At 32.6% G+C, this 16,459-nt stretch overlaps 1 protein-coding gene across 2 annotated transcripts; it reads left to right on the top strand.

Annotated features, from left to right (window-relative positions):
- The first annotated feature begins 1,243 nt into the window (after nucleotides 1-1,243).
- LOC125809105 (elicitor-responsive protein 3-like) lies at nucleotides 1,244-4,920 on the top strand. 2 transcript variants are annotated; one of them, XM_049488748.1, is made up of 6 exons: nucleotides 1,244-1,377; nucleotides 1,710-1,775; nucleotides 2,654-2,780; nucleotides 3,365-3,479; nucleotides 4,599-4,687; nucleotides 4,745-4,895. In XM_049488748.1, exons 1-6 carry the CDS (start codon nucleotides 1,311-1,313, stop codon nucleotides 4,884-4,886), a joined length of 606 nt encoding a protein of 201 aa, XP_049344705.1. In that variant the 5' UTR covers nucleotides 1,244-1,310; the 3' UTR covers nucleotides 4,887-4,895. The 2 variants fall into 2 exon arrangements, with proteins under 2 accessions (XP_049344705.1, XP_049344704.1); XM_049488747.1 differs by having other exon boundaries at nucleotides 4,599-4,920.
- The last annotated feature ends 11,539 nt before the right edge of the window (nucleotides 4,921-16,459 follow it).

Genomic DNA, 16,459 nt, shown 5'->3' with positions numbered 1-16,459 from the left:
TCTCTCTATATTTTACACTCTCATATTTATATAGTGGATTGTTCATCCCCTTTGTGGATATAGGTTGATTGACTGAACCACGTTAATTTTTTTGTGTCTTTTGTATATTTCTCATTTATCTTCTTACTCATGGTCTTTCGAGGTTCGCTTTGTTAGCTTACGCATGACATCTAATTATTTCGGTCCTGACAAGTGGTACGGAGGTTCAATGGTTGAGCCAAGTTAGAAACAAGTGTTCATCTTGGCGGGTTCAGTTCTAGCCGCAACCTATTTGACAGTAATGAAGATTTTTGTTAGAGAAAATTTTTAGAGAAGTTCTCTGTGTTGAGACATAGATTTGATGAAGGAGATTATGAAGATGAGATGCAAGTTGTTGAAGATTATATGAAGAAGGTGGAGCAAATTTATTTTGTCAGAAATTCAGGCCAAGGGAGAGATTTGTTAGGTATTAATTTTCCTGAGTTTATTACCATAAATAGGTTTTAGAAAAAAGTTTAGAATTGCTTAGTCTTTTTAGGAAAGGTTTAGGAAAATGTTTATGACTCTATAAATAGAGGTTCGTTCCTTCTAACTTAATTAACATTCACAATGTAGTCCTAGGAGCTTTGAGAGTTTTGGTTAGGGGGATTTGGGACACAAGTGATATGTTTTCACTTGTGTGAACCTCCCATGTATTTTGAGTGAATTGGGTTAAAATTATTTCTCTCTATATTATGTACTCTCATATTTATATAGTGGATGTAGGTCGATTAACCGAACCACGTTAAATCTTTGTGTCTTTTGGTATATTTCTCGTTTGTCTTCTTACTCATTATTTTTCGATATTTGCTTTGTTAGCTTCCGCATGGCACCTAATTATTTCGGTCCTAACCTATGAAGCTATAATATATTACATCTTTTAGTACCAAAATAATATATAACATGGATTAGGGGTTTCCATTATGTATATATTCATCTATGCTTTTAAAGCATTGTTGCCTGAGACTTGAGTAAAATTGATATACTATTTTGAATTGCTCTTATACTATTCAACTTTAACGTGTTTTGTTGTTTTTGTGCCTTACACTCAATATTATTCTATAATCACTACCATTGATCTTTTTTTACAACCGTTTTAAAAATATTTTTCAAAAAATATCGTTATCGAACTTATTATTGACCACGTGGAATGTAGTGATTGGAGGTAGTTAATTATATAAAGATCATTGAACAGGTCCAAAGGCCATCATTCAAAACAGAATTGAAGCATTTCTACATCTTTCAACTATCTTTTTGTGTTTCTATCAAAATAATAATTCGATCCAAAGAAGATGCCAAGTGGGACGCTTGAAGTTTTTCTTGTAAATGCCAAAGGCCTTGAAGACCAAAATTGGCTCAGTATGATATTCACAAACTCCATTTTTTTTCTAATTATGTTTATTATGGTTTCTAAGAGGAAAAGTAATATGGTGTTTTAGTATTTAATTTGATCCTCATAATTGAATGCTCATTTAAAATAATGATGATAGATCTCGCTTTTTGTGACAAATAATGGCGTATTTTTGGTTTAGATCGTTATCTGATTTTGATTTGACGAGAAAATTAATATGATAAAGTTTCTTTTTAAATCTGTTGATCTTAACAATATGAATGTCCCCTTATTCATTATTTTTAATGTTACTAATCCATATTAATTGGTTTATTGAATTGGCTTTTTCAAATTTGAACAGCTAGTATGAATCCTTATGTGATCCTCACCTGTCGGACTCAAGAGAAGGAAAGTGGTGTTGCATCAGGTATTTCTAATTAATTATAATTTAACTGAACCGTGTTATAGTGGCGGAGCCAGAATTTTCAATAAGGGGTTCAAAATCTCAAGAAGTAAATACGCAAACTAATCGAAGGGGGTTCGACATCTACTATATAAACCTAAATAATAATTTCAACCATGTATAAATAATAGTAATATTTTCCGCCGAAGGGGGTTCGGATGAACCCCTTAAGAATATGTTGGCTCCCCCCACTCTATAGTTTTATTTTTACGTAAATAAAAGCATATACGGTCCCTGAATTTCAATTTATTTGATCTACTTTCCTTTTTGGTCTATTTAAAAAAGAATGACTATTTCCTTTTTAGCAACTTTTAAATTTCAATTTTCTACATAGCATGTTTAAGAGTTAAGACCACAAGATTGAAGGACATTTTGATATATTTGACAGATCCTTAATATTTGACTATAAGATTTAAAAATCTTCTTTACTTTCTTAAACTTTAATTTAAATCAATGCAGGTCAGTCAATTTAAAATAGAAGGAATTTTATAATATTTTAAACGCAATATTTTCACCCTCCTATATATATACAATCAAAACCAGAAGCAAAATACTTAGGGGTTGTTTAGTAGTGTATTAGCAAAAATAATGATTGTATTAACTGTATTATGTATTAGTAATACCTTATTTGATACACTTTTTTATACTATGTATAACTAATGTTCGCATTTATACATTCTATTGTGTACGGTATACTATATATTTTATCTCTTTAGCTATCAGTGTAGATTGTCAAGTTATATATCAATAATCCCATTTTATGATTATAAAACATAACAATTTTTACACTATATGAAAATTTTCTCAGACTAAATCACTCAATATTAAGTTGCTTTGTACAGGTGAAGGAACTGATCCTGAGTGGAATGAGACCTTTGTTTTTACCATCAGTAGTGATGTTGAAGAGATCACCCTCAGGATTATGGACAAAGATACTCTTAGTTCAGATGATTTTGTTGGAGAAGCAACGTTAATAATCTTTCTCATTCATTTAATTGCCTAATATCATAATACTCAGTTCTTTTTAATTTCTTTGTCTTGTTTTGACTTAACATGACATTTAAGAAAATAAGAAAGACTTTTGAATTTTCTGTTCTTAAATATATCTTTTTTAAATAAGACATAATACATAAATATTCCCTTTAGCTTGACCTCAACTCACAGTTATGCCCTTCCACTTTGGGCGTGCACAATAGACACTTAAATTTGTATAAAGTTGAACAAATAGACACACGTTCTACGCGACATTCTACATGTCAATCTGTATCCTACGTGGTGTCCTACATGTATTATGTCACGCAGGACTCGTGTGTCTACATGTTTAATTTTATACAATTTTAAGTACCTACTTGTACATATATAAAGTTGAAGAACATAAATATAAAATGAGATCAAGTTAAAAGGCACATTTATCTGTTGTGCCTTTTAATAAATTCTTAAAAATTAAGATAAATAAATAAAAACGGGGGAGTATCAATATTTATTTTTTTCATTTATGTTGTCTATTGGTAATCACTTTGGTATATATTTTGTGCTTTTATTAATGCAAACAGAATTCCCTTACATGAAGTGTTGCGTGAAGGAGAGGTGTCTGAACGAGCTTACAATGTTGTAAAAGATGAAGACTATTGTGGAGAGATAAAACTCAGCCTCACTTTCACATCTGAGGTGACATTATTACTCTTTTCGTTTTAATTTAACTGTCTTAGTTTAATTAATTATACATTAATTTTAAGAAGGTAAGCAATGTTGTTCCCATATGCCTATTCATTCATAACCAAAGCTCTTCAAATAAATCTCCTCGGTACTTGAACTTGATTCTTTAAAGCCGGGAACTCCATTCAATTAGCTGGGTATAAGCTAATTTGCTCATTTTCTCTTGATACACTTACCTTGACCCTTTAGGTTTTTCATGAAGTAGACACAAGCAGGAAAATTGCAATCTTCAGGTCATGAGCCTGATGAGTTGATCAATTCCTCTACCCCGCTTCTTCCCCTTCTCTTTCAAACTCCGAAAACCAAGGTTCAACTTGCATGTTTAGCATATAATCTGAGTAGCATGATGTTCACTGAAACTTTTGAATTCGGTCTTAAATTAAAAATATGTACAATTTATAAACTCTTTTTAAACGTTGTGATAGATATTGAAATTAAAGAGTTATCAAATTTTTTTTAAAAAGATGTATTTATTTTAGAGTAAAAAGAAATGTAAAATAAGCAAATTGAAATTGAGAAAGTAAGCTCAAGTATGACTACACCAGGAGTTAAGAAAAAAAAAAAACTTTCTTTTGTACCATTTATGTTACACTTTCGGTCTTTGAGATTTCAATTTTTTATTTTTTGGACGTACATTTGTATGTAGAATCTTTTAGATTTTTCAAAATATAATTTACAAAACTACATAAAAGTTTCTATAAAAATAATTAATAATTCAAATATTTTAAAGAAATATAATAATAATTTGTTTGATCTCAAGATTTTAATACCATAACATAAATTGAGAAGGGCGGAGTATTTCCACCTAAAGATAACTATATACAATTGCATATAATTATGAGATTTCTTTTTCTTTGTAAAATAAAATTAGTTATAAGCTACAATACGTTAAAATAATTTTTTAGTGCATAAAAAGGAATTGATTTGTCATCAAGTCAACTTATAATTATTATCTCATAAAGTCAATATTATTTTGTAAAAGAATATTAGAATCATGAAGAATGAGAACTTAAATGAAATAATAACTGTTAGTGAGGTGATCATCTGAAAGTGAATCTTGGTCACTTGCAGTCGGGTTCTCATAGAGGAAATCATGAAGAAGAATACGGTGGACGTAGAAAGTCACGTCATGACTCCAGAGGATCTGATGAAGAAGAATACGGTGGTGGACGTAGAAAATCACGTAATGACTCCGGAGGATCTGATGAAGAAGAATATGGTGGACGTAGAAAGTCACGTAATGACTCAGGAGGATCTGATGAAGAAGAATATGGTAGACGTAGACGATCAAGTGATCGCCGTAGAGGAAGTGATGAAGACAACTATGGTGGATATAGAGAATCACGTGATGACTATTAATTCCAGGAGTTTAAGCCGTTTGGTTAACCCTAACCTCTAAAGGATGGAAATAATCCTCTAATAAATTTTGAAATAGTGGTTCATTGTTTAATTTGATCGTTATTTTATGTTTGTATTTGTAAAATATACACATTAGTTACATGATTATATTTGTTGAAAGTTTATTTTCTTTTCATATCTACATGTCGTCCTTTGTTTCCAGATTTTCCAGACTATATAAATAGGACCAATTTGGAGGATCATTTCATGAATGTTATTGCTAGGTTATATCCTCCACTTGTTGAAATTCCAATGAATTGCCTATTGTGCTCTATAACTTATTAGCTACTGTCACGCCCCGAGCCTATACCCTGGACGTGGCCGGCACTCGAGAACCATTTCTGATCCCTAAGCAAACCCTTGGCCTGTACTATGATTCAGATGACTCTACATAATACACAAACCTTAAATAGATGAGCATTTCGAAAAGTCTTAAATTGTTGCCTTGAGATAATTAACATAAGTCATAAGTTAAACAAACATCTCGAGAAACAATGGAAACATCTAATTAACTGTTCAAGATAGATGTCAGGACAAGACCCATGACACCTCAAATACTACTAAAACGAAGTCTCCCAAAAGCAAAGAGGCCTCACCAAATACTGTCTACAAGTGTAAGGTGATCTCAACGAAACGCCTGTTGATGATCCTGAATACATGTATCTGCATCATAAAAGATGCAGGTCGATTGAATGCAGTATACACTACAACAAAAGTGATATATAGCTACGAAATTATTAGCTACGACATGAAATTTGTCCCAAATTATTCACTTTTAGTGACAAAAATTATATTTCGTGCTTAAATACATGAAACACATACTTTTAGTGACGAAATGTAGAAAATCGTTGCAAAGTTTCGTCTTTTAAAGTTTCCCACCAAAAAAAGGATTGACGCCAAATATTGAATACTATTAGCCACGAATTTAGAGTTGTCAATGACACATTATTTTGTCACGAATGATGTTTCCAATTAGCGACGAACCATTTTTTGTCCAAAATATAATTAAATTTTAGATACAAAAAACTTTTGTCACAAAAAAATATATTGATACATTAGTGACAAATCATTTTTGTCCTAAAATTAGTTAAATTTTGAATACGAAAACCTTTTGTCTCAAAAAATATACTGATTCATTAGTGACGAATTATTTTTTGTCCTAAAATTTGTTAAATTTTGGATACAAAATTTTTTTGTCACAAAAACATACATTGATACATCAGTGACAAACCATTTTTGTCCTAAAATATGTTAAATTTTGAATACGAAAAACCTTTGTCACAAAAATATATTGATGCATTAGTGATGCATCATTTTTATCCTAAAATTAATTAAATTTTGGATACGAATTTTTTTGTCAACAAAACATATATTTATACATGAGTGATAAATCATTTTTGTCCTAAAATCAATTAAATTTTGAATACAAAAAACTTTTGTTGCAGAAGTATATTGATGCATTAGTGATGAATCATTTTTGTCCTAAAATTAGCTAATTTTTGGATACAAAAAACTTTTGTCGCACAAAATATATTGACACATTAGTGACGATCATTTTTTGTCCTAAAATTTGTTAAATTTTTTATATGATAAACTTTGTCGCAAAAATATATTGATAGAGTAAAAATAAAGTATAATTTGTAGTTAATCATGGTATACTTTAACTACAAATTTTTGTATTTAATTGTGATATTAGTTTTTGTCAATAATAGTTCAAACAATTAGTGATACTTGTATTGTTGTCTCTATTTACTTATAATTTAGTCACAATGAATGTTTGTCAAAAAATATTATACATGTTTGAATGGCTATGACCTAAATTTCATAGTTGAATGGTGCAATTATTGGGTACAAAAAAATTCTTGGTTATAATTATATAATCACTAATTATAAACACATTTTTAACTAAACAAAAAAATCAGAGAAATTATTTATTAGACCATACTCCAGACAAACACAATATAGACTACATCACATAATAAAAAATATGGTCTAAATATCATTAAAATAGTCTGAATAAAAAAATTACAAACAAAGCTTCCAAAACTATCAAGAGTCTCAACAAATTTTCAAGTACTCCTACAAATGTAAAATTTATTGGAGCGATTATAGCTAACAAAAGTCAGATGCTCACTTCTAAGTTGTATTACAATAAAATACGATAGAGAACACAAATTTTTATCATGCACTAAAAAAGATATTACAAATTTGTAGTGAGCAATAAACCACTATAGTTAATTTATGATAATTAATTTAATCCCAACAAATTGATGACTAAATCAGTTAAAAAAATTACTCTTCAAAAATACCAATAGTCAAAACCTTTGCAACAAAAGTTACAATTATTATTATTAAATCATAAAAAAAAAATTGCGATCAGAACTCTCTGTAATTTGTTAGTATTTCTTTTACATCATATGTGGAAAATATTAAAGTTTAAGATATTTTCTACTAATTAACATGTAGACTTTATAATCAAACCAAAAAAATACATATTACCAATAAAAAATATTAACATGTTGTAACAACATAAGTATATCATTAGAAAGTAGTATCCTTAGCCTTACCAACTAAAGTTAAACACAACATTCAGTTCAATTATTCTAGTATGTTTAAGTGGAATTACATTATCGTAATATCTAATTAAATTAAAAGAAACTTTAATAATTTCAATAAAATTACTAGTTGCGAATGATCATCTTGTGCACTAGCTAAATTACTTGTGTGACTATCAAATTTAGAACCGTAACTGATACTAAGGAGTAGGATTCAAAGCAAGTCTTAACAATAATTTATATAAAATTGGGCAGAGTTTTCCTTGTTTTTGGGCTTGTCTAAAAATATTCCTGTCTTAGAAATCAATAACATATCCGACCAATATCGCCAAAAATAAGTCATAATAATCATCAACATTCTATTCAAAATATAATAATACTAAATTCATCTCAAAATACGAAAAGAAGTCTAATACTAGTCACAAGTAGATAATGACAAAAGAATACATATGACAATAGTGAATTGGCTAATGAAGCGACTTTAAGAGTTAAATAGAAAAGAATGATATCAAATAAATATCTTCTTGCCCGCACAAAGCAATTTCCGTTAACCAAAAATTTGTCAACTCGTGCACTCTAGCTAAAGAAAGCATCATCGACGTCACTTGTGATCTCTGTAATAAAATATAGCAGAGAGTGAGTCACTAACTCAATCAGTAATAACAATTAACTACAAATTTTTATAATAATAATAAAATATAATGAAATAAACACCCTTTTCAGAAATGGTAACAATAATCAGTCTTGTTTGTTTCATATAAGGTATGCTAACCTAAGGTGTGTGATTTACTCAATCTTACTATCCTAATATTGTGGAATAAGGGTGCAATTGCTACAAAGTGTTGGGACTATGCCAACAAGCATGATCGACTAAGATTAGATGGGTTCACTTATAATATATCAAAAATCAAGTTATCATCACAATGCCCATCCCTCAATAGGAAATTGAGATGGTCAAACAAATTATTGGTATTAGATAGATGCCCAAAGATGGCCCAGTAGCCAGAAGAGGAGGCACAAACATGATTGGTCTAATCTATTTTCAACTACTGAACATAACTGAAACAGTAAGGTGGAAATGCATGATGTTCCAGAATGATGCAAAGCCAAAAGCTAAGTTACCATGTGGTTACACTTTCATGGGAGGATGCTAACAACTGACAGATTGATCAAATGGAGAATAAACGTGGAGCCAAAGTGCGGCCTTTATAGAATCACCGGTGAAAGCAGAGACCATTTATTCTTCTCATGCAGTTATAATCTTAACATATCGTCAAGACTCAGGCAATGGATTAGAAGACCAATGGTTACTTCCAAAGCCTGGAAACTACATTTAGATTGGGCAATTCATAATCGAAAAGGGAGATCACACACTGTCAAGCTTTTAGAATGGTTTTCACTGAAGCAATTAATGCCATTTGGATAGAGAGGAACTTGAGGATTTTCAAAAAGAGGAGCAAGTATGTAGAGAGTACAGTTGGGGAACTAGTTTGCAATGTTAGAGCTACCAATGGAAATCAACTACTATTCCAAGAACTCCTATTTTAATCAATTGAGCTAGACATTAAGATTAGGCTATGTAAATAACTATGTATACTGATTTAGATAGCTAGTTTGAGATTTAATCATATATAATCAATATATATATGTGTGTGTGTGTGTGAGACTGAATTTCTATAAAAAATATCATTGAGAAATAGTTTTTGATTCAACTCTAGAGGGTCAGACTACCATAATTGACATATCTTAGTTAATATTTTCAAACCACATGAAATTTCAAAAATAATCTCAATCATATTGAATCACTTCAGAACAAGTTTAGGTAAAAACAACACTATAACAAAGATATTAGTAATATAACGATATCAACAAAAAAAAATAGATAAAACTCCAAATGAGTAATTGAAATCCATGAGGCGATATAAAGATTTCAACATAAAGCATATAATAACATGTGCAATTTGTCAAAAGAAGTTATAATCAGAGAAAATGCATGCAGAAAAAAAAAAACATGTTCATCCATGAGGAAGCCCCGAAACTAAAAGCTAAACACAGTAAAACCATTTTAAACAAGGTCATAACACTAGAATTGTTAGTTGATTCACTATATTAGAGATAAGTAGCTACAAAAAGAGAGGCAAACCTGCAATTTCATCCCCTTCATATACATTTAGTCCGAAGATATGGATCCCTACAAGAAAATATAAAAAACAGAAGCTGTTAGTGATGGTGGGAGGGGGGGGGGGGGGGGGCTGTCTCTAAAGTAAAAAAAAAACTGATTTGAGGAAAAAAGGAATTATCCTTTGAATGCATAAAAGAAAAGTAGGGAACGAAATAAATTATGAAGAAAAGATAAAAATAATAAATTTTAAGTACTTATAAGCTACTTGACCCTTACTGGCTATTACCTTCAAGTACCGACAAATAATTTTCACTAAAAGTGATTTTCATTGTAGTGATAAGACCGCTACTTTGACAGTTTTCAAACATGATATACATAATGCACAAGAGCTATTAACATGTAATTGCCTTACTATTATGAGGTTACATCACAAGCCAATATCATCACCATCACTTGTTGTATCAGCTTCATTGTCATTAGTACCATTATTACCTCCATTCTCCTCATAATCACTGATGTACTCTATCATAGTTTCATCCTCTTGGTCAAAATTTTCTTCGTTATAATGAACTTCATGTTCTTTTTGAGCCTCTAATTCAATTACATTTGCATCTAAGATAACTGAATCAACATCATCTCTATGTAGTTGACTCAACATATCCACTGTATCACATACAATTGAATTACTTTCCAATGACATGTCTTGATACACTTCATCATTTGTAATATGTAACTCATCACTTTCAGTCTCCAAAGTTTCTTTCTCAGGCACATCGTATAAGTGTCTATCTTGAAATTTGAGCACAATTTGCCAATTCTCTCCCAATTTTGGGTCATCAATGTAAAATACTTGCTTTGCTTGAGTAGCTAGTACAAAAGAATCACGTTCATACCAAAATCTTTTAACGCAAATGCTCGTAAAATTTTTATCTTTTTGCATCCCTATTTTCTTGCGGAGATCAAACCACTTGCATTTGAATAAGAGAACTCGATTTTCCTCAACATACTCTAACTCAAGGATGTCAATTATAATACCATAAAAGTCAATCACCTCATTTTCATGATAGCCTGCAACAACTATACCGCAATTTTGACTTTTACGTAATTCATCGCGCCGTTGAATATGATACCTAACACCATTTACAATACAACCAGTATGTGTTCTTCCACGCACATCAGGTCCCATTGCCAAAGGATATAATTTCTTGATAGATGTTGACTTTTCTTTAGTATATAACTGCATAATCTATGAGAAAAACTTGTTGCGTTCAATTAGTAAAGAAGAAAAGAAAAACACAACAACATGATTATTATCTGAAATCACTTACTTTTCTTTTGAACCATAAAGGAAATTGTTCTTTGTGTTTCTCATCTATATTCACAACAGCTTGGTTCAACAACTCTTCTTTATGCTCCCTGCATTTAATAAAAAATTATATAGAAATAATTAAAATAATAAAATGTTAACATAAATATATAAAATAGAAAAAGTACTTACTGAAGAAAAAGTTCTGCTTCTTCGCAATTATTCAACACATACCATCGAGTTATATCTAAATCTTTGTTTGGTATAACATCATATTTTCCATCTCTATATGGCCTAAATCTCTTTGAAAATATGTCTAGAACAAGTTCACCATTGTTGCTAAATCCATCATCATTCCGATCTTCATGATTAAATCTTGTCTCAATGTCAGTAAGATACATAGAGCAAAATGTCAAACACTCATCAATAATATACCCTTCTGCAATAGAACCTTCTGGCCATGCCTTGTTTCATACATAACGCTTAAGCTTGCACAAAAGCCTCTCAATTTTGTACATCTAACGATATTGTACAGGTCCCCCATACATGGCCTCTCGTGGCAAATGCACATCCAAATGTATCATAACATCAAAAAAAGCAGGTGGAAAGATCATCTCAAGCTTACATAATATAATAATTATATCCCTTTCAAGTTGTTCTAAGTCATCTCTTCTTAATGTCTTACAACATAATCGTTGAAAGAAATGGCCTAACTCAATTAATACTAAAGAGACATCCTTATTTACAAATCCACGAAGAGCAATTGGCAGCACTCATTGTAACAAAACATGATAGTCATGACTTTTGAGTTTAGTGATCTTACCATCATCTACACTTACACACCCTGAGATATTTGCAGCATAACCATCAGGAAACTTAACTGATTTTAAAAATGCCCAAATTTTTTTTTCTCTTTTTTTGACATACTATAACAAACATCTGGCATTTTATAACTAGAGCCATCCTGTTGCAACCATAGTTCTTTTCTTATGTTCATATCCTTAAGATCTAGTCTTACTTTATATGTGTCCTTAGTTTTCCCATCAATATCCAATAGTGTCCCCAAAATACTCTCACAAATATTTTTTTCTATGTGCATAACATCTAAATTATGCCGCAATTTCAAGCCCTTCCAGTATGGTAACTCAAATAAAATACTTCTCCTAACCCAATTCAACTCTTCAGGAAGACGTTTCTTTTTCTTATTATTTGAGTGTTTTCCTGCTCTATAAGTACTGAGTAAATCCAATTGTTGTAAGACATCATCTCCTGATAGCTCTTTTGGTTTCGATCTTTTTTCTTTCTTCCCATTAAATTTCTTTCTTCTTCTCCACGAGTGACTAGGTTCAAGATATCGACGGTGACCCACGTAACAAATTTTACGAGTATGTAATATGACTAAGTAAAACAGAAACTGAACTGAATGACTCAAAGAAACTCAACTAAAATCAATACATGAACATGAAGCGTAAACCATTTAAACTTTACAATAAGATATGTAATAAAAGCAATATGAAAAATAATATAGTTTACTTGTGTGGAGTTTCTTTAACCTACAACCACTACCATGCGCCTAACAATGATACAACGTTTCTCCCACGTGGCAAGGGCAATCCTATACTTTGGCAGGGTATAGGATGATATGGTACTATAACTATGATCCATCTAAAAGAACTTCTCAGAGGCAGTGGTGAGTCGCATGATGAGTCAATTCTATCCTATCCTATGTTGGCTACGTAGTTTTATGGGACTTTTGAGTTATAAAAGAATCTAACCCAATTCGTTGCTCGATACTACTCCCAAAATAATAAACAATATCAATTATGCTCAATTCACCCTTGCAAAGAAAGGGGCTTTTACTTTACTGAAGGGCTTTTTAAAAACATAACTCATACTTACATTTAAAAGTATTCTTATGGACTTATGTTTCAAGCCCAAGATCAATATGCATAGCCATTGGAAACTCTTATATTTTTCTGAAAATAGATCCTTGAAACTTTTCATGTAAATTCACTTTAGTCTTGAATGCACACTTGGACACGTGATTAGGATATCTAAGGACTTTCAAATATGAATAGACCTTATAGGACCTAGTATAGAGAAGGGAGACATGAGGACAACTTAAAGGAACATGTGCCGGATGAAACAAAGAAAAGAATCAGCCCAGCAAACCTTGATGTATTGCTGGCGCACGACGCTAGGCCCTGAACTACTGAAGTCAGGCCTTGGCGTAGTGCTGGCGCGTTGCGCTAGGGCCCAAACTTTAGAATTCCGGCCTAGGCATACTACTGGCATGTCACATCAGGGCCTAAACTACTGAAGTCAGGCCTAGGCGATATCCTGGCACGCCGCCCCAGGCCCCTCCCCAGCAATTGACGAATTGTTTTGGTAAAATTCAAGCTTCAAACTAGTTTGGATTCTCAAACCCAAAGCCAATGCATGATAACTTTATACAATTCCTTTTTAAAACATAAATTTACAAATCCCTAGGGTTCATGTGTTGCTAAGCATGAACAACACTACAAGATTTTTAAGAGAACTAAGGAAATCAAACTTAAATTTCTAAAGAATGAAATTCAATATCAATAATCATGAATGGATCCTTTAGATGTAACTGTTTCTTGGCTAAATCGAGATGTAGGGCGTGAGGACGAACAAGTCCAACACTGAGAAGTCTTACATACTTTGAAAGGACAATGTTCTTAGATAAATCCTCAGTTTTTGAAAGAACGCTTGAAACCCCACCCTTTTCTCCTCTTGAAATCCTGCTCTTAAACTCTAAGTGTTTTGGAATGTGAAAGCGTGGTCTAAATCTGATTAAACCCTTATTTGGGGTGAACTACATATGCTAGGCCTATTAGAAAAAAATAAAAGACCAAAATACCTTTCTAATACGATTAAGATGCATTAAATAGGGATGCTTCACTCAAACGGGCATAAGTTTCACCCCGAGCTCGAAATTAGGCAAACGTGGAGGCATTGGAAAGACCTTCAACTTGGCAGGTCATGGGTCACCTAAATATTTATGTGTTAAAAGATATGGTTGTTTGAAGTTGACCAAAAATAAAAAATGATGGTGACTTGTGAGAATTTTTCTTTAGTTCTTTTTTAAATCTAAGGTGTTACAATATCTCCCCCTTGGGAACATTCGTCCTCGAAAGCATCTAGCAACCAAACTCGAACACACGTCATACTATTAACATAAACTTAACATATCAACTTAAAAAGTACTTTACAAAGAGTTAGTACCTTGGTCAGAAGGAAAGAGGTGAGGGTACCTCTTCTTCATATCCTCCTCAGCCTTCTAAGTAGCTTCCTCAACAAATTGATTCCTTCATAAGACCTTAGCTGATGTGCAACTTCTTTGGTCCTCAACTTGTGAACATAACGATCAAGAATCTAAATGGGCATCTCCTCATAAGATAGACCGTCCTTGATACCAATATTCTCGGTAGGTACAATAAGTGAAAGATCACCCAGACACTTCTTTAGCATGGATATGTGAAATACCGGGTGGACTACTGCTAATTCTGACGGTAGGTCCAACTCATAAGTTGTATTGCCAACTCTCTTGGATATTCAGTAAGGACCAATGTACCGGGGGCTGAGTTTCCCCTTCTTACCAAATCTCATAACACCATTCATAGGTGAAACCTTCAAGTAAACTCAATCATCAACCTCAAATTCTAATTCTCTCCTTGTAACATCCATATAGGATTTCTGACGACTTTGTGTTGTTTTTAGCCTTTCCCGAATAACCTTTACTTTCTCCATGGCTTTATGAACCAAGTACGGCCCTATCAACTCAGCGTCACCAACTTTGAACCAACCAATAAGAGATCTACATCTTCACCCATAAAGAGCCTCATAAGGAGCCATTTGAATACTATAGTGATAACTATTATTATAAGCGAATTCTATAAGAGGAAAGTAGTCATCCTAATTACCTTTGAAATCCATGTCGCATGCCCTCAACATGTCCTCTAGGATATGAATTGTGTGCTCTGCTTGGCCATCCGTCTGAGGATGAAAAGTAGTACGAAGGTTCACCTTTGAATCCAAACCTTTCGGGAAAGACTTCCAAAACTAAGCGATGAATTGTGCACCCCTATCTAAAATGATAGATACATGAGTTCCATGAAGTCAAACTATCTCATGAATGTACAACCTGTCATAATCTTCGGCTAAATTTGTAGTCTTTATCGGCAAGAAATAGGCTGATTTAGTCATCCGATCTATAATTACCCATATATAATCATGTTGTCTGCGAGATCGCGGCAAGCCAGTAATAAAGTCCATATTAATCATGTCACGCTCCGAGCCTACTGTAACATCCGACAATTTAAAATGAATATGAAGAAGCTTGAAATTGGAAGTAGTCATTTTTTTGGAAAAATTCAGAATCTGGAAATTTGGCCAAGTGTGGAAATCAGTGAGTTTTTGGCCAACTTTGAGCAGTCATAACTCCTATATCAGGATGAGTTAGGAGTAGTTCCATTTATGGTTGTGAAGCTTGTGGAACGATCTTTCCAACGCCACCGAGTTTGCTCGATTCTGACTTCGTATGAGCGAGTTATGCCCTTTGAAAGTTGGGGCAGTTGGCAGGGAGTCCGTCCGAAAATTTAAGGGAATTTTGGTCTTTTCACAAATCATTTCTTTTGAGGTTATATTTTTGTGTTAGGCTGTTTGTGGATCATTTTTGTTCCATTTTAAAAGAGAGAAAGTTAGGGTTCTTAAGAGTGAAGAAGAGAAGAAGAAGAGAAGAAGAGGAGAAGAAGAGGAGAAAGAGGAGATCAACAAGTTTCCGTCGTGGAATTTCGTCGGGGGTGATCCCTATCAAGGTATGTGAGTTCTTTAGTGTGGGTTGATCCTTTCCCCCACACACCAAGCTCATTTTATGATTTGAGAAAAGATTGGATTTGTTGTTGAAGTTGTTAGTTGTTGTTGATGTTGTTAGTTGTGTTGTGGAAGTTATTGTTGGTTGTGGGACATGATTTGGTTGTGTTCTTGAGCTGAAATCTATTGTATATTGAGGGATTTTATGATCCTTAGTGTTGGTTGGTTCATACCCCCACACACCAACTCGCTTTTAATTCCAAGAAAAGATCTATTTTGGTTGTTGAAGTTGTTGGTTGTGTTGTTGAAGTTCTTGCTGATTTGGGACAGGATTTGGTTGTGTTTTTGAGTGGAATCCACTGTATGTTGAGGGGTTTATGACCCCAAGTTTTTGGGAAAAGAACCTTTGAAGTTAAGAGGGTTTAGAGTTGGCAACATGAAGGAGAAAAGTCAGGCTGTTTTCGGAAACAAGTCTGCGTTGCAGCTGTGTTCCCTCTGTGAACAGAATCTGATCTGTTTTCAGAATTTAATTTCGAAATTCTTCTTAAGTTTAGCTGTCCTAAATTATTCCTAACATCATGGGGTCCTTCCAAACACAAATCATTACCCTTGAATTCATAATTCCAATTTAAGGAGAGTAAAGTTAGAAGTCAAGTGAAGTTAGTTTCCTATTCAAGTGAAGTTAGTTTCCAAGTCAAGTCGAGTTAGAAGTCAA

The sequence above is a fragment of the Solanum verrucosum genome, unplaced genomic scaffold (assembly GCF_900185275.1).
Source record: "Solanum verrucosum unplaced genomic scaffold, falcon-dt-bn FXZP01000248.1, whole genome shotgun sequence".
In the NCBI taxonomy this organism is placed as follows: Eukaryota; Viridiplantae; Streptophyta; class Magnoliopsida; order Solanales; family Solanaceae; genus Solanum; species Solanum verrucosum.
The sequence above is the reverse complement of the archived record's forward strand: the minus strand, read 5'-3'. Positions and strand labels throughout refer to the sequence as shown.

Excerpts from the sequence above, each read along its gene's own strand:
- LOC125809105 (XM_049488747.1), top strand. The coding sequence starts at position 1,311 with ATGCCAAGTGGGACGCTTGAAGTTTTTCTTGTAAATGCCAAAGGCCTT. Across the intron at positions 1,378-1,709 it reads TGAAGACCAAAATTGGCTCA|CTAGTATGAATCCTTATGTG; the intron begins GTATGATATTCA and ends AAATTTGAACAG. Across the intron at positions 3,480-4,598 it reads GCCTCACTTTCACATCTGAG|TCGGGTTCTCATAGAGGAAA; the intron begins GTGACATTATTA and ends GGTCACTTGCAG.